Here is a 19219-nt window from a genome sequence, read left to right on the forward strand (position 1 = left end):
AAAAAAAAAAAAAAAAAAAAAAAGAGGAATATTTGGGAGGAACTCTCCTTACTTGGGAGAGGTTTTTTTTTAATCATTGAACCAAAATGATAAGGATGACATCAGAGAAATCTTCAGTGAAATAAGACATTCCTGCCTACTTCCCTTTCAATCAGTCCATGAAAAGAATCCCTGTGCACAAAATTCTTTAAACACAGAAAGTAAGTTTTTGATTCCTCTTCATCCCACACTCTCAATTCATCTATTATATTTTTCCTGAGAAAATTCTGGGTCTCACCCAAATTTCCTGAATTGCTCAAATCCAGAAAGCACTTTGAAATCTTAACTTTCTGGTTTAAAAGCTGGTTATACAAGGGAAGAGCAAAAACACGTTTTAACTTGTCAGACACAGGCAGGCGGGTGGGTGCGCTCCTCAGACACACAGCACTCTATCACACTGGTGTTCAGAGCCACGGCAGTTCTCTTAAACAGCTTTCACAATACACGCCGAGGCCACCTGGGTGCCACAGAAAGCGCCCCCAAAATTAACTCACCTAGAACCCTCCCACAAGGAGACAGGGAAAACAACTCATCTTTTGAGGGCATCAAATGGCAAATACACTTTCACAATTTGAAAACTTTATGAAAAATAAAAAATATATACATCAGAAATTGTGACTTACCGCCATCAGACACAGTTGCAGACTGAAAGAAAAGAGAGAGAGACATGAGTTAATTAAGCCTCATGACAAAACTCCAGGAAATGCAATGTCCATCTGAGGAACACAACGGGCAGACTCTGGGAGGTTCTCAGAGGCACTTTCCAGGTGGAGGTGTCCCGGGAAAGCCAGACGGCCCAATGAGTCAAGAGTCACAGCTCCCACCCCGCCCAGACTGGGTGACACCCAACAAGAGGAAGTCATCCTTTTCATTTGAAAAGAACAGATCCCAGCATGTCTGACATTACAGTCTTAGTAACAGCGTCAATGAAACCAACTTCACAAACTTCAGTAGTATCATGCCCTGTAAGTGACACACGCACCAGGGACAGCCACCAACAGCCCGCTCAGTGCCCATGTGGCGTGACGCCACCCAGGGCCACAGTCGGGGGTAGCCACCAACAGTCTACTCAGTGCCCACGTGCTGTGATGCCACCCAGGGCCACACTCAGGGACGGCCACCAACAGCCCGCTCAGTCCCCATGTGCCATGATGCCACCCAAGGCCACGTTCGCCGCCCCTGGTGCTCTCCAGCATCACTGCCCTCCCATAGGGGTGGAACCGGGGCCTAGAGAGGTGCAACGACCACTGGGGGCAGCAGGAGAGGAGTCAAGCCCAGAGTCGAGCCCCAGACCCAGGGCCCGCCCACCCAAGCAGTGCAAGAGCGGCCACCAGCAGGAGGGTTGGGGAGAAGCTTCCGAGGAAGGGGCTTGGAAGAGTGGAATGAACTGGAGGAGAGCAGGGTGGTTGGCTTAAAGGCACCAGGGACAAGAACAAACAAGTCAAGTTATGCATAAGGGGTGGCAGGCAGTACTGGAAGGCCAGCATGACCAGGAAGAGGCCAAGAGCTTGAGGCAGTCAGCTGAGCCAGGAGGAAGCCACAAAGAACAGGAAGCCACAGCGGCCCCGATGGGAGCCCTGATCAGGACAACCTGGCGCTGCACTGGCAGGAAGGGCCCAGGGCACAGAGCCGTCAGGCAGGTGCGGGACAAGGCCGGGACTCAGCCCAGGAGGGAAAGGAATCAGAAGGGGCAGGCTCACCAGGGGACACAGATGCCAGGAAGCGAGAGGGGCCGAGCAGAATGGAGCTCTAGAGGCTGAACAAACCCGTGTTTGATCCGATCCCTGGGCGGGCACTCTGCTGCTATCTAGGCAGGAACCCCCCCTCACATGAGGACCTCCCGGACAGCCTGGCAAGGACCCACTTCTGTCCTCCTCTCTGCCAAGGTAAGGGCTGCCAGGGCCAGGGGAGCGAACAAGAAGGTGCCGCCGTGATGGGCAACCTGGTACCTCCTGGCCACCCCCAGGAAGTGGAGGACACTGGGGCTTCAAGACCCCCCATGCCAAAATCCAAACAAGTGAGGCCCAGAGGAACCTCCCAAGGGGGAGGGAACCAGGGAAACGGAGCCAGGGCTTCCAGCTGCTGCCCCTACCGTGGCCCTCCACACGCGCTGTGAGAGTTTTAACATGAGCAGCGTACCCACTGGAATTCTGCACTTCCTGTCTGACAACCCCAGGCTTAGCGCAGGGCCCCAGCCCTGCCTCCCGGCCAGCCAGCAAGGGCAACCACGCCCCCACGCAGCCTGGGCATCCGGGGCCCACTGCCATCCCTGGCCCGGCAACCTACACCAGCTATGTGCATCTTTCTCCCCTTCAGAGTCTGTCCTCTGGCACCCAAAGTAAGACCCCGACAGGCACTGTGTGAGACCACCTGGGGCCAGCTTCGGAGGGTCCTGCCACCCTGACCCACTTCCCAGTAGTGAAAACACAATGGCAGTCTGCATCTACCTCTTCACTGTCCTCTCGTCGGCCAGGAAGAGGAAAGAGCACACACCTCTCAAGCCAACGTGCGGCCCTCGGCCCTCAGCCACAGGGACTGGTTTTTATCAGAGGCTGTGGGGCAGCCACATCACAGGTGCTGACATACACACTTTGGAAAGCTGTCCTTCCTTCCATGCCCACAATAAATCATCCACGATCATGCTGCAATCTAAATAATATCACAGCAGGCTGGGCACAGTGGCTCACGCCTGTAATTCTAGCACTTTGGGAGGCTGAGGTGAGTGGATCACCTGAGGTCAGGAGTTTGACACCAGCCTGGCCAACATGATGAAACCCCGTCTCTACTAAAATACAAAAATTAGCCAGGTGTGGTGGTGGATGGCTATAATCCCAGCTACTCGAGAGGCTGAGAAAGGAGAATCGCTTGAATCTGGGAGGTGGAGGCTACAGTGAGCCGAGATCGTGCCACTGCACTCCAGCCTGGGTCAGAGTGAGACTTCGTCTCAAAATGAATAAATAATATCACAGGCAAACTATACCTTTGAGATTATGAGAAGAAAATCCACAAGGCCATACACAAAATCAAAAATGCTCTCAATAATATCTGAAAGATAAATCATAAAATGTAAACTTCATAAAAAAATATGAAGGAGGTATTTCACTTCATGTCACGCTCATGAGTAAAATTCAATTCTCAGAATCTGGCAGGCTGAACAAAGTGCTCTGGAAAATCTCTCTACACACAGCATTCACATCCCCCAAATTAGCTGAAACTCGAGAACCAGGAGAGAGGGGTGTCCCAGAGCCCAAACAGACTGAAGGAGAAGGTGGCCAGGGAGCGTGTGATGCCCACCGAGAGGCCAAGGAAGGTGGGCACGGGCTGTCGCTGCTCCTGTGATGGGCACAGGCTGGGCGCCCGTAGGGCTAGACCAGAGTCTCTGAGAGGCTCCAAGACAGTGCCACGGATGAAGGTAAAGCGTAGAGCTGTTTTAAAAGTAAACTTTACCTTTTCAAACAGTTTTAAATGTATGGAAAATTTTATTTTAAAGACAGTAGAGAGATAAACATACTTTTTTTTTTTTTTGAGATGGAGTCTCGCTCTGTCGCCCAGGCTCGAGTGCAGCGGCCGGATCTCAGCTCACTGCAAGCTCCGCCTCCCGGGTTTACGCCATTCTCCTGCCTCAGCCTCCCAAGTAGCTGGGACTACAGGTGCCCGCCACCACACCCAGCTAGTTTTTTTGTATTTTTTTTAGTAGAGACGAGGTTTCACCATGTTAGCCAGGATGGTCTCAATCTCCTGACCTCGTGATCCGCCTGTCTTGCTCTGTCACCCAGGATGGAGTACAGTGGCACAATCATGGCTCACTGCAGCCTCAATCCTCCTGGGTTTGAGCAATCCTCCCATGTCAGCCTCCTAAGTAGCTGGGCTCCAGGAGTTCACCAACATGCTCAGCTAATTTGTGTATTTTTTGTAGAGACGGGGGCCTCACTATGTTGCCCAGGCTGGTCTTGAATTCCTGGCCTCAAGCAATCCTCCTACTTTGGCCTCCCCAAGTGGTAGGATTACAGGTGTGAGCCTCCATGCCCCACTCAAACATGCTTTTTAATATACTGCTACTTCAAAAGGAGTAAAGGGAAATAGGGAAATCCCTGAAATGAGACAAGGAAGGAATAGAGGGGGAAGCAGTTAGAAAATGCCAATGCCACTAGGGCTGGCCGGGTACCCCATGGTGAGCCTCGGCCACAACATGGCTGTCCCCTCAACCTGACACCCTCCATCCAGCTCGGCCATGGCCCTTGGGGAGCAGTGTTGTCCTGGGTGCAACACTCCTGGAAGCCAGATATATTAATGCAAATCCTTCCAGAAAGAAAACAGCCCAACAGGGGCCCTCAGGAGTTCCAAATAGTGAGCCCACTTGAATATGAGTTCACTACGAAAAACCCAAGGACAGTCCCAACACGAGTGGGTGTCAGCAGAGACAACAATGAGCAGAGCCTCAGACACTGGAACAATCCAATGCAGAGTGTTGAATAACTATCTGTGAAGCTGTAGAGAAACAAAGGCTGCAGTAGAACAAGAGCACAGTGCAGATCGGAAAAAGAACCAGATGGAAGGAATGTCTGACAGTGAAAACACAATAGGTGAAGTTAAAGATTCAATAGGAAGGCTAAACAGAGAGCAGGCAGTTGAAGAGAGAATTTGGGAACTGGAAGATGGAACTGAAAACAACCACACTGACCACAGCACAGAGGGATAGGCAGAGAACATGAGGAGGAGTGAGAGAGAGCAGCAGAGAACTGAGGCAGTCTCCTCAGGATCTGAGGTTCAGAAATGACTGTAGAGAACTCCCGAAGACCATCACCTACAAGTGGTGCTGTGAGCAGGACTAATGCAAGTCAGCAAGACTTTTCAGCAAATCCCATGATGTTCATCTCCCAAGGTAGTCACAGGAGCTGAGACACCCACCACAGTGGCTCAGCACAGCATCCAGTTGGCACTCAGCAAAGAATTAATTTACTAATCATCAGTGTCGCTTCTGGGCCACGGCTGGGCTTGCCTGTGCTCAGCAGCGGAGCTGAGGAGGAGGCAGAGTGACTGAAGGCTTGTCTCAGCATGAGGAAAGGCAGGGAAGGAGAGGGCACCTTGCAGTTCTTTTCTTCATTTCAAAGAAGGACATTATATATCTGACAAGAACTTTCAGAATTTATGTCATCAATGCAAGTGGAAAAAATAATGCAAAATGATTTCATAGTATAATCACAAATGTGTAAAATTTTCTTTAAAATGTAAGATCTGTGAAAACACACTCTCAAATACTGAAAAGACATAACTAGCCACACAGGAACAATATCCAAAGCTAACAGCAGTCAGTCGCCCTTGAATGGTGAGGTTATGACTATTTTTTGGCAAATAAAACTTTGTGGTGTACAACGGGTGAAGGCGCCAGGTGCTGGCAGGGAAGCCTCTGGCCTTCACATACAGGTGGCTGGACATCAGTTTACACAGTGCACAGCTGTCTCACTCCCAGGTATATTCATTAAACAAAAGCAGTAAGATTCATGGTAATTATAAATGATCTCTTTGCAAATTAAGTAATCTTGTCGGGAAAGTCATCAATTTCTCTGAAAGTATGAAAACTTGGAGGAGGACAGCAGTTTGATGTCCAGGTGATATGGTTTGGCTGTGTCCCCAACCAAATCTCATCCTGTAGTTCCCATAATCCCGTGTTGTGGGAGGGACCCGGTGGGAGGTAACTGAATCATGGGAACAGTTACCCTCATGCTGTTCTTGTGAGAGTGAGTTCTCACAAGATTGGATGGTTTTATAAGGGGTTATTCCCTCTTTTGCTCAGCACTTCTCTCTCCTGCCACCATGTGAAGAAGGACGTGTTTGCTTTCCCTTCTGCCATGATTGTAAGTTCCCTGAGGCCTCCCCAGCCATGCAGAGCTGTGAGTCAATTAAACCCATTTCCTTTATGAATTACCCAGTCTCAGGTGTTTCTTCATAGGAGCATGAGAACAGACTAATACAGTAAATTTGTACCAGAAGTAGGGTGCTGCCATAAAGATGCCTGATAATGTGCAAGTGACTTTGGAACGGGGTAACAGGCAGAGGTTGGAACTGTTTGGAGGGCTCAGAAGAAGATAGGAAAATGTGGGAAAGTTTGGAACTTCCTAGAGACTTGGAAGGTTCAGAAGACAGAAATATGTGTGAAAATTTGAACTTCCTAGAGATCTGTTGAATGGCTTTGACCAAAATGCTGACAGTGATATGGACAATGAAGTCCAGGCTGAGGTGGTATCAGATAGAGATGAGGAACTTGTTGGGAACTGGAGTAATGGTCACTCTTGCTATGCTTTAGCAAAGAGACTGATGGCACTTTGTCCCTGCCCTAGAGATCTGTGGAACTTTGAACTTGAGAGAGATGATTCAGGGTATCTGGCAGAAGAAATATCTAAGTAGCAAAGCATTCAAGAGGAAGCAGAGCATAGAAGTTTGAAAAATGTGCAGCCTCATGATGTGATAGAAAAGAAAAAAAAATTCTGGGGAGAAATTCAAGCCTGCTGCATAAATTTGCCTAAGTAATAAGGAGCCAAATGTTAATCACCAAAACAATGATGAAAATGTCTCCAGTGCACATGAGAGACCCTTGGGGCAGCACCTCCCATCACAGGCCTGGAGGCCTAGGAGGGAAAAATGGTTTCCTGGGTTGGACCCAGGGCCTCTCTGCTCTAAACAGCCTCAGGACATGGTGCCCTGAATCCCAGCTGCTTCAGCTCCAGCCATGGATAAAAGAGGCTAATGTACAGCTCAGGCCATTGCTTCAGAGGGTGAAAGCCTCAAGCCTTGGCAGCTTACATGTGGTACTGGGCAAAGAAGTCAAGAATTGAGGTTTGGGAACCTCTGCCTAGATTTCAGAGGATGCATGGAAATGCCTGGATGTCCATGCAGAAGTTTGCTGCAGGGGTGGGGCCCTCATGCAGAACCTCTGCTAGGGCAGTGTGAAAGGGAAATGTGGGGTCAGAGTCCCCACACAGAGTCCCCACTGGGACACTTCCTAGTGGAGCTGTGAGAAGAGGGCCACCCTCCTCCACACCTCAGAATAGTAGATCCACCAACAGCTTGCACCATGCACCTGGAAAAGCTGCAGACACTCAATGCCAGCCCGTGAAAGCAGCTGGGAGGGGAGGTGTATCCTGCAAAGCCACAGAGGCAGAGCTGCCCAAGGCCGTGGGAGCCCACCTCTTGCATCAGCATGCCCTGGATGTGGGACACAGAGTCAAAGGAGATCATTTCGGTTTAATGACTGCCCTATTGGATTCTGGACTTGCATAGGGCCTATAGCCACTTTGTTATGGCCAGTTTCTCCCACTTGGAGTGGGGGTATATACCCAATGCCTGTACTCCCATTGTATCTTGGAAGTAACTAACTTGCTTTTGATTTTACAGGTTCATAGGCAGAAGGGACTTGCCTTGTCTCAGATGAGACTTTGAACTCGGACTTTTGAGTTAATGCTAGAATGAGTTAAGACGTTGGGGGACTGTTGGAAGGGCATGATTGTGTTTCAAAATGTGAGGATATGAGATTTTGGAGGGGTCAGGGGTGGAACAATGTGGTTTGGCTATGTCACCACCCAAACCTCATCTTGAATCGGAGTTCCCATAATCCCCATGTGTCATGGGAGGGACTCAGCGGGAGGTAATTGAATCATGGGGGCAGTTACCCCCTGGTGATAGTGAGTGAGTTCTCATGAGAGCTGATGGTTTTATATGGGGCTTTCCCATTTTTGCTTGGCACTTCTCTCTCCTACTGCCATATGAAGAAGGACATGTTTGCTTCCCTTTCATCATGATTATAAGTTCCCTGAGGCCTCCCCAGCCATGTGAAACTGTGAGTCAATTAAACCCTTTACTTTAAAAATTACCCAGTCTCAAGTATTTCTTCATAGCAGCATGAGAACAGACTAACAGGTAATATTACATTTTTATTTAAGGTATGCAATGTGGTATTTTAATATATGTATACACTGTAATACGATTATCACAATCAAGCAAATTAACATGTACCTCTATCACCTCACTTAGTTACCATTTTTGTGTGTGGTGAGAATCTATTCTCTCAGCAAATTAAGATTTACTCTCGTGGCAAATTTCAAGCATACAATAAATGCAACATTATTAACTACAACCACCAAGCTGTACATTAGATCTCTAGAACTTATTCATCTTATAAATGGAAGTTTGTACCCTGTGTCCAACATCTCTCCACCACAACCCCCAGGCATTGGTAAGCACCAATCTACTCTCTGTATCCATGAATTCAAGGTTTTTTTTTTTTTTTTTTTTTTGAGATGGAGTCTCACTCTGTCGCCCAGGCTGGAGTGTGGTGGCGCGATCTCGGCTCACTGCAAGCTCCACCTCCCGGGTTCACGTCATTCTCCTGCCTCAGCCTCCCAAGTAGCTGGGACTACAGGTGCCTGCCGCCTCGCCCGGCTAGTTTTTTGTATTTTTTAGTAGAGACGGGGTTTCACCGTGTTAGCCAGGATGGTCTCGATCTCCTGACCTCGTGATCCACCTGCCTCGGCCTCCTAAAGCATTGGGATTACAAGCATGAGCCACCACTCCCAGCCAAATTCAATGTTTTTAGAGTCCACATATAAGTGAAGCCACACGTTTGGCTTCATTCATGTTGTTGCAGGAGTTCCTTTAAGGCAGAATATGCTATTCTTGTTCTCTCTCTACACACACACACACACACACACACACACATATATATTGCACATTCCTTTATCCCTTAGGTTTTCATATCTTAGCTATTGTGATTAATGCTTCCATGAACATGGGAGCACAACTATGAGAGACTGATTTTATTTCCTCTGGAGATATACCCAGTAGTGGATCATATGGTAGTTCCATATTTAATTTTTCAAGGAACCTCCACGCTGTTTTCCACAATGGCTGTACAATTTACATTCCCACCAATAGTGTAAGGGTTCCCTCTTCTCCTATCCTTACCCACACTTGTTATCTTTTGCCTTTCTGATAACAGCCATTCTACAGGCATGCAGTGACAGCTCACTGTTGTGACTGCATTTCTCTGATGATGGGTGATGCTGAGACCTCTGCATATACCTACTGGCCATCTGTAGAGTTTATTTGCCATTTTTTAATTGGGTTATTTGGTTTTTGCCACTGAGTTGTATGAGTTCCTTACGTATTTGGATATTAACCCCTTACTGGATATGCATTTTGCAAATATTTTCTCCCATTCACAGGTTCCTTTTTCATTTTGTGGGTTGTTTCCTTTGTTGTGCAGAAACTTTTTACTTCAATGTAATCCCAATTGTTTACTTTTAGTTTGTTGCTTATTCTTTTAGTGTCATGTCCAAAAAAAAAATCATTGCCAGGACTGATGTCATGGAGCTTTCCCCTGTGTTTTCTCCTAGGAGTTTTTTTTTGGCTTCAGGTCTTAAGTGCCTTTAATCCATTTGTGAGCTGATGTTTGTGTATGGTGTGTGATGAGGACCCCATTTCTCCACATGACTTCAGGGGCAGCCATTCCCACATCTCCTGGCACATGTGGACCACTGTAAACATGTTTACGAATTAAAGTACAACATTCTTAATGTGTACTCTCATACACAGTACTATTTGTATTAATAACTTGTTTCCATTGGCCTACACTTCTTGGATTCTTCCCAAATTTCCATATATACACATTATACTTACAAAACAAGTATAGTCACAAAACAAAGTCACCCATGGAAAAGATCCCAGTAAGTCAGCATTTTTTGGTGCTTACAATTTAAACATATACCATAATTAAACAGCTATAAAAATTTCTATAACACGCCTCCAGAATTGGAATTTACACTAAAGTAAATACATTTCTGTTTTAAGGAAACTGACAAAGTATTTTAAAATGTAACTTAAGTCCGCACAATCTCTGCTCCTCCGCAGGTCTCTTGAATATGTCAGCTCAGCTGACAAGGACTCAATTGCTCCTCTGCAGGAAGTCTGTCTGGGCCACACACATCCATGGATATCATGGATATTTTATTTTGAAATTAATGTTTTGAAAGTTTTAAAATATTTATGTGAATAGTGTCACATGAGGAATCTAACCTTTATTAAGGTTTATTCTGTCAGTAACACTAGACAAAAGGAATTATTAGAACATATAATTTCCAAATTTTATTGAGTTACAGTAATATACTGTAGTATAAATTTTTCATTTTGAGCCACTGATAAAATTTTCTACCTTGAACATAAAAACTATTCAATCACCACATGATGTTCCTAAAATAAGGCAACAAAGGCCTGCAAGTTGCTCAAATGCATTAAATGTTTTCAGTACAAAGAGAAGAAATATAAATAAATGAATTAAGAATTTAATAATCAGCTGGGCATGGTGACTCATGCCTATAATCCCAGCACTTTAGGAGGCCGAGAAAGGAGGATCACTTGAGCTCAGGAGTTCGAGACCAGCCTGGGCAACATGGCAAGACACTGCCTCTACAAAAAATACAAAAATTAGCTGGGTGTGGTGGTGTGTGCCTATAGCCCCAGCTACCTGGGGGGCTGAGGCAGGAGTATCGCTTGAGCCCCCTAAGTGGCTGGGACTCTGATGGCTCCTGCACAGAGGGACCCAGTCCTTTCCAGCTGGAAGAAAGTCAAAGCTGCAGTGAGCCATGATCACACCACTGCACTCCAGCCTGGGTGGGAGAGTGAAACCCGGTCTCAAAAAAAAAAGAGAATTTAACAATCCAATTTGCACCTAATATATGCTTTACCTTTTAAAATTTCATCCTTTACATTTCAAGACAATATCTTGCTGGACTAAATGCAGAAGAGCATAGCATCCACACCAGAGGCTGAGGCCTTGGAAAGGTGCGTCTGGGAGGTTCTCTGAGGCTGAGTGTAGCACAGAGAGACTATTCAGGAGAGGATGCCCTGGCTTGGTGGCTCACTGCACTCCCACATGCTGGGCCACTCTCTGCTCCACTAGCACAGAGGTCTTCAGACCCAGCCATGACCCTCCAAGGAGCCGGCAAATCAATTCAGAGTCTGTGAGCAGCATGTTAAAAAATGAAATGGGATAAAACAGAACAACATGGAAGGGAAGCAGGCAACATGTCTCCAGGCCCGTGCTGTCCGTGGACCCCACTTCTGAGCTGCAAGTCTGTGTGTGGACACAGTGCAAGTGCATGCCTGTGTGCAGGATCCTGGGGGACATGTGTCTCCCCTGAGGGTGGCAGCACAAGGACTCCGATGACCCCTGGAGAGAGGGACCCAGTCCCCTCCTGCTCCATCTGCCTCTCCACTCCTCAGCATGGTGCCCTCCTCACTGCAGCCCAGCTCCCACGTGCAACCTCGCCTGGCAGCGCGGCTGCCACAGCCTGCAGGGAGGGCAGTACACCTGGTGCTGAGACACAGACCTGCACTTCTCCCTTTAAAGTGTGTGTGTGTGTGAGTGTGTGTGTGTGTGTGTGTGTGTGTGTGTGTGTGTGTGTTCCAAGGAGCTTTTCAACCTTGAATATATAAAATCAGAAGGAACTGAACCGGGGCAAAAACCACAATGACAGCATCTTTCAAAGCAGCAGCAGCTAATATTCATTTCATATCCTTGGTGGAGCCTAAGATAATACATCCTGACAACTTCTGACCCCAAAGTAGTGCCCTCCTGGGGCAGCAGTAGGGGCCATCTGACTTTGGGATGCTCCTCCTTGTCACACCATAACCCTCTGTTGGAACAAACACCACACAGGCCTTTGCCCTCCTCAGCTCACCCAGTCTCAGAAGCCAAGGGCCCTCCAACACGCAGACAGGTGACAGGCTGCCAGGCATCCAGGCCGACATTCGTGATTTAGGTTCCCCATGTGGCAGTGCCAACTCCCCACAAGGAAAGATGAGTGTAAAAGTCAGCTGTGCTGAGAGGCTCTGGGCAGGGACTGGCACTAACACAGCTGACCACCAGGAGCTCATCCCATGTTGGAGATGAGGCTGGAGATGAGGCTGGAGATCAGACTGGAGATGAGGGATGGAGATGAGGCTGAAGATGAGGTTGGAGATGAGGCTGGAGATAAGGGCTGGAGATGAGGGATGGAGACGAGGGCTGGAGATGAGGGGTGGAGATGAGGCTGAAGATGAGGTTGGAGATGAGGTTGGAGATGAGGCTGGAGATGAGGGGTGGAGAGGAGGGGTGGAGATGAGGACTGGAGATCAGACTGGAGATGAGGGCTGGAGATAAGGCTGGAGATGAGGCTGGAGACGAGGGATGGAGGCGAGGGGTGGAGATGAGGGGTAGAGAGGAGGGCTGGAGATGAGGCTGGAGATGAGGGTTGGAGATGAGGCTGGAGATTAGGCTGAAGATGAGGGCTGGAGATGAGGGCTGGAGATGAGGCCTGGAGATGAGGCCTGGAGATGAGGGGTGGAGATGAGGCTAGAGATGAGGCTGGAGATGAGGGCCGGAGATGAAGGCTGGAGATGAAGCTGGAGATGAGGGCTGGAGATGAGGGCTGGAGATGAGGGGTGGAGATGAGGCTAGAGATGAGGCTGGAGATGAGGGCCGGAGATGAGGGCTGGAGATGAGGCTAGAGATGAGGCTGGAGATGAGGGCTGGAGATGAGGCTGGAGATGAAGCTGGAGATGAGGCTGGAGATGAGGGCTGGAGATGAGGGCTGGAGATGAGGGCTGGAGATGAGGCTGGAGATGAAGCTGGAGATGAGGCTGGAGATAAGGGTTGAAGATGAGGGCTGAAGATGAGGCTGGAGCCCACACCCAGGGAAACGTTTCTTCATATGAACTAGGACTCAGCAACTGTCTCAAAATGACCTCCTATGCAGCTAAGCCCTGGTCTCTGAGCCTCCTGTCTCCCTCAGGCTGGCCCTTGAGCTCCGACCCCTCCTGGCAGCCCCCTTGGCGGTGCCTGGCATACCCAAGGGTTGGTTACAGGGTTATGAACTGCCCTGCCCACAGGGACAGGCGGTGCATGGCAAACGCAAGCTGAGAACTCCCACTCACGTGGCAAAGCATCTGCTGAGCTCCCACGACGCGGCGAGCCATCCTGAGATGCTGGATGGACAAAACAAGCATGCAAACTGAACTGGCAGCCCTGCCCCACAGAGCCCAGTCCAAGGCAGAAAGCCATGGGGCATAGAGAAGGGGCGGCTAGGATGGCACTGCTCATTCTGACAGGTGCATGGCTCCACGGTGCTCCAGGCAAGAGATGGGGACAAGGGCATGCTGCAGCAATGGGGGTGAGAAAGTGTAAACTCAGGGATTTTGAAGGCCGAGCCCAGGAGCTTGCTCACGTGGAGTATTAGAGGGTGTGGGCTCAAGCAGAAGGGACAGGGCCAGCCCTTCCTGAGAGGCAGGAGACTGAGGGAGGGGTACACTGGAGGCGAGGGGAGAATCCAAGTCATGTTTGGGACTTAAGTCTGAGGGGCCTCCTGGATGTCTGAGGAGACACGGTGAGAAGATGTGGACCTGTCACTGAGGCTGGGGCCCAGGGCGGAGGTGCCCACTGCAGGGGCAGGTTGGGAGGGCAGCATGTGAGGGATGAATCGAGCCTGTCATGGAAGGTGGTGGAAGAAGGAGACCAGTCCCCGCCCAGCCCAGGCCTCCCCTTCAAGACCTGACAGTGGTGAGAAGTCAGTGGAGTCAGAGGGGAAGAGGGGAACCCGGAGGGCGCTGCTGCAGAAGCCCAAGGAAAGCTGGTCCAGCACTCGAAGCACAGCAGCTCCCGCTGTCTGGAGAGGCCGGGTCTCTGCATCATGTGCAGGATGGCAAAAGCGCTGCAAGGAACCTCAACCAGCCTCCACATCCACCTAACAGAGACCGGGACGCCTGCGTTCACAGAGCTGCATGGGACACGATAGAAGAAGGTGCTGAGTGCTCAAGGGCCTCGCCACACGAGCTCGCCGCCTTTCTCCTCAGAACCCAGGAGAAGGGGGTGGGGGTTTCTGCCTGAGAAGGATACACCTCTGAGTACATAACATGGACGGACAGCTTACAGCATAAGGTGTCCAATTTTTTAATGAAAAGAAGGGGAAAGAGGTGAAAATAGAAATTTGTTAAAATAGTTTTTCTCAAATATACTTGGAGCTTTCCTCATATAGATGACAAGACTCAGAGCATCATAAAATGAGGGAAGAATCTGCAACCAGCATGTGAAATGGGATGCATGGATGCTTGCCAGCACAGACTCCAGGCCCTCCTGCACCAGGCTCAGGGCAACAGAGGTCTGGGGCAAAAGGTAAGCTGACCGACACGGTAGGACACAGGCAGGCAGAGGCCAGGCACACGGCCACAGCACACAGGGCGCGCCCTGCAATCCCAGTGCCAGTCAGCACTGCACTTCAGGGTCCCGAAGGAGCGTGGGCACATGTGGGCCATTTGGGAGACATGGTCAGTGACACTGGTGAGAGAGACTAGGTTAATCCAAAATAGAAAAGAGACACGGTGAAATGCAAAAACCTTCCTTGATGGCCCACCAAGCCCACCCTACAGAGGCTCACAAATCACCCAGCAGAGGTGTCCGCAGACATGTCAGCCCCAGGCACGTCAGCCCAGGCATGCCCCCGAATCCCTCTTGTGTCCTGCAGCGGCCATCAGCCATGCCCCCCTGCCACCAGCCTCAGCCCCTAACACAACCTGGTCCCACGGGGGCTGGGACTCTCTGTTGGAGGACCCTGGAACCTGGCCCGGCCTGCCCGCCCATGGCAGACTCGTGAGGGAAGGGTGAAGGTTCCAGTCAAATGGCATGGGGGCCCAAAGGCTGCAGCCAGAGTCACTGCCACGTGTCGCCAGCGGCCACCGCCTCCTCTTGACCATACTCCGTCTTCCTCATTATCTTTTCACTTCCCCAGGCTCCGACACAGGCCCTGCCCTCTTCCCCTGCGTGAGCATCTGTCTGCCTCAAGCCTCACTGTCAGGTCTCACCATATCCTCTGCATGACCACAGCCGCACCGGGCCGCAGACTGCACCAGCTCCCATGCCTCCTCCCTCCTGCCCTTCCTCAGTGACCATGGTCTCCACACTGCCTACAAGAGAACATTCCATGTTTTTAAACAGTGCAACCCTTTTTAAGATTTTTAAAATATTAAACAGAACATCAATGCCTGAAGGGGAAAGAAGCCCCGCGGTCTCTGGAAAGTTCTTTCTGTCACACTCCGGCAGCCTGAAGACAAGCCCGTGCTGAGAGAAATGAAGACAAATCTACACTGCACCTCATGTGCTCCCAAATCTCTAAAGGTCTTTGCCTTGAGAAACAAAGTTTCTGCCAAGTTGCCGACACTGCAGAACTTCTTCCCATGAAGGAAGGAAAGGAAACCCTGAGACATCACAAAACCACACCCTGACGGCTGCCGCCACCTCCATGCCGGTCACACAGGGCACACCTGGGGGACCCAGTGTGGATGCGCCCAAGGCGGCCTCTGACAGCTGAGGACCGGAGTCAAACCCCTAGCTCACACACAGGAGGAACGTCGGGGAAGCCAGCGCTCAGGCGGCTCGGCGACAACTGTCACGCTCGTCCAGCCGTGCACCTGGGCACGCACTTGCAGTGGGGACTTGTTCCCACGACTCAGAGGAGAGGTGGAACTGCCCCGGAAAGTCCCACCCAGGACCCTGTGACAGCCACAGGCTGACTGAACGGCTGCTGCCTGCCAGGGAGGCTCACGCTGGGCTGCCCAGGGCTGCAGGAGCCGCCCAGCCCGGAGCAGCCACCCCACAGCAGGGCACCCTGGGAGGGGTGTGCAGGCAGACAGCAAGTGCTCTCTTCCTCCGGGCAATTCCTATTTCTTTGGGGCTGGGGTCTCGGTGCCTCCTCTCAGCATCTAACTAGTGTCAGAGCCTGCAACACCTGATGCCACGTGGTTTATGAAACAGGATGAGATGCCCCGATTAGGTGACGGGCACGGGTATCTTCCTGGCCTGCTGAAGCCAGGGAGCTAGGCATCGATCGATCTGGCCAGCCAGAGCCTCCATTCTCTCCAAGTGGAAATCCCGGCAGCTCCCCCGCGTGCTCTTTGAATGGAGTCGGGCAACAGCTCCTAGAAAGGCGGGGGCGTCCTCCCCTCAGGATGAGGGGACCTGGAGACACACGGGCCTCCGAAAGAGTGCTGCTGCAGACACAGACGGCAGCACCCCAGCATTCCCTGACCCTCCCATTTTTTAGAACAACTACCTGACGCTCAGAGGGAGAAGCAATTCTGCCGACCCCAGAGGCTTTCCAGCCCCTCATCTGCTGGCCAGAGCCCAGACACGCAGAGCTGCCCAGACCACCCACCCGCTGTGCCTCCGACTGAGAGGGGGGAGTCGCTCACTTCTGATGCCTGGCGACCACATCAGCCAGATTCCAATACGCTCATGTGAACAACTTATTTGCCAGTATAAGCATTTGCAAGAGCTTCAAAAGGAAGTCAAAATCATGTAAACGGGCACTTACAAAGGCAGGTTTTTAATGACTTTACTCGGAATAAAAAACAAAATTTTCTACAACTTGCCTGGATATACACTGAGATGAAAGTGCTGCCTACACATACGTACAAATGGCTAACTGATTAACTGGCCCATTAAACCCATGACAGCTCCAAAATTCACTTTCCGATGCAGGATATGAAATAGAGGTTACAGGAACACATTCCTCCTGCACCAAGACAGCCAGAGGCGGCCCACAGCAGGCACACCCCAAAGAAGACCAAAGCTGCTCCTCCAGCCTCGCGCAGCTTCACCTTCCAAGCGGCCTTCCAAATGCACAGAAAGCTGGTTGATTTCATCAGACTCATGCTGGCCCTGCCCAGCAGACCCACGTCTATTTCCCACTTAAAAGGAAGGACACAGCTCATTTTCCTGTTCCCAACCTCCATGCCCCTCATCTCTAAACGAGTAGTTTCTCCTTCGGTTCTCTACAGAAGACTTTAATTAGATATTAGAAAAACATTAAGATTATACAATTCCCAGAAAAGAATGAATTCAAAATCAGTGCCCAGTAATTACTAAGACTTCTGTACATAATTTAAATTTATTTTTATCTTTACATCAACACAGCCATAAGAGGAAAATAGAAATTATTTTTATTTCATCTCAAATCTTTTAAAAAGCCATTTTAGAGTAACTTCAACTTCATAAGCTCATATAGTAATCACCAATATGATCTATAGTAGCTACCTATATGCACATTAACCAAATCAACTCATTACATTTAGAAATGTAAGCTACCATCATTTAAAGAGCCTAAGATTTTGATATATTTATCTAGCCTAAAATTAATATTTCAACAAAATCAATTCACTCACATCTTCCAAATCTATGAGAATTACTATGGTAAAGGAAAGAAAAACATCCGATGCCTTCCGTAAGTTCTAACTTAAAACCTGGCAGCTAGGGCTCCCGAAGGGTTGAGGCTGGTGGCCGGGTGTGTGGGGCCCGGGACACGCTGCCGTCCCAGGGCCTCGGCGGAGCCTCCGCAGCACTCGCTTTGAGCTGTGGTGCAGACACATGAAAAGCATTTCCAAAGCTTATCCTTACAAGCATTTGCAAGTCCCACGGCTGCCACTCGCTAAAACAGGATAACCAGGGTGCCACGCTTTCTTACCACTGATTAAATGAAAAGAAAAAGCCGGAATATCTTACCTGCTGGTCATTGGAAACGTGCGTTTCGTTTGACAACTCTTTTCCCAAATTCATTGTAAGGCACCAAGCCACACTAGGCACCCGGGTCTAAGACACACCATTCAACACCGCAGCTTGTGCGTGTCAGAAAAGTTTAGAGGCATTTCCGATGAAGTTCCCTCTGGCTCCCTTCGTAACCCATGGCAACAGGACACTGCAGGAAGCTGTGGCTTGCCAGGGTTTCAGACTCTATCTCAATTGTCTCATCCAAAGAAAGAAACGTCATTTACATAAATCACGCTGTGAGATCATTTTTAAACTATTTCCTCTACCAAATCAGAAGAATAAAACTTCGGCCGACAGGGATAATTTCTCAGTCAGTAAAACAGCTGCAGAGAATTTGTTTTTTTTAGCATCGTGGTGCAGTTCACAACCTTAATTACAGTTGCCAATGATTCTATTCTAAGCCTCCACATGCACCAGCTTACTGGGTGGCAGCCAGCGGGATCTGGCATATGCCTAAAGCCCTCTCAGTGCTATCTGTATTCCGTGATCTGCTCTGCCCACCCTCCAAATATATGAAACAACCAGAAAGCGAGGGAACCATGATGGATCCTGGCTCTAAAAAGGAAGGAGGAAAGAAAAAGAAAACTATTTATAAAGCCTAGAGATCACTGCAAAATCATCTGTTAATTTTCTAGAGATTTAGGGGTAAACCGCTCACCCCAAAGTGCTTCCCTGCTGTCAAAATCATGCAGAATGGGCCATCTAGGGTCTCGGTCTAGGCTCTAGGAATCCTAACCCTGAACCATTAGATTAGGGGACGCTTCACCATTAGAGCTGGGGAAGCTTCTTGCCCAGAAACTGCAAACTCAGTGCCCACAGGGCCACCAGGCTAGGTCCATGGCTCTGGGGTCTGGGGTCAGGCTGCCAGCTGGGAAGGCGCTGTGCCAGCTCTGCTTCTGCCTTTCTGTGGAAGAACATGAGCATTCCCAACACGAGAGTGTTCAGTGAGTAGAACTCACCGCACTGGGTACACGCTGCATTTCACAAATGCACAATGGCTGCTTGCAGAATGCACGGCAGCTCACGCTTCCTTAGAAGGCTTTTCTCAGGAGCTGTGCACGTAACAAAAGTGTGGGGGAGTCTGCAGGAGCAGGCAGGCAGGCGCCCAGCCACACCCCCAGCAAGTGGAGGAATCACCCCAAGGCAGCCATACCTCCCTCTGCACAGCTGCTCCTCGCTGGAAGGGGCGCCACCTCCGCTTCTGTCACCAGCCCAGGAAGGGGCTCCCACCCAAGCTACTGGGACTCGCAGTCAGCCCCGTAGGTCTGGAGTGGACTCATAAGCCTTGTTCCACGGCAGGGCCTCGCCTCTACCTACCATGGCCCCACCCACTTCCCCGGGCTCTGGGCCAGAGGGTCTACATTAGGTACAATAGGCATGGCAGGCAGTGTGACAGAAGGTGGAGCACGTATAGACCAGGCCCCCAGACCACATCACCATTCCTGGGCTAAGCCACATCTCTCAGACAAAACCAGCATCCTCGCCCCTGCCCTCCCATCAGCACCATGCACCCAGCCCCCCCCCCACACACACAGGCACCCCACACACACCCAG

General features: G+C 50.0%; 1 protein-coding gene across 8 annotated transcripts in view; it reads right to left on the reverse strand.

The window, feature by feature from the left end:
* Window positions 1-19219, reverse strand: part of RGS12 (regulator of G protein signaling 12) — a 136956-nt gene that overhangs the window by 59194 nt on the left and 58543 nt on the right. For 7 of the 8 annotated variants that reach the window (XM_017863163.1, XM_017863162.1, XM_017863164.1 and 4 more), the window contains one exon: window positions 663-684. In XM_017863163.1, coding sequence (XP_017718652.1) covers window positions 663-684 — 22 coding nt within the window. Of the gene's footprint in view, window positions 1-662; window positions 685-17620; window positions 18064-19219 lie in introns of those variants that run through there. The other variant, XM_017863168.1, reaches the window with a different exon arrangement.

The sequence above is a fragment of the Rhinopithecus bieti genome, unplaced genomic scaffold (assembly GCF_001698545.2).
Source record: "Rhinopithecus bieti isolate Rb0 unplaced genomic scaffold, ASM169854v2 scaffold_68244, whole genome shotgun sequence".
Taxonomy (NCBI): Eukaryota; Metazoa; Chordata; class Mammalia; order Primates; family Cercopithecidae; genus Rhinopithecus; species Rhinopithecus bieti.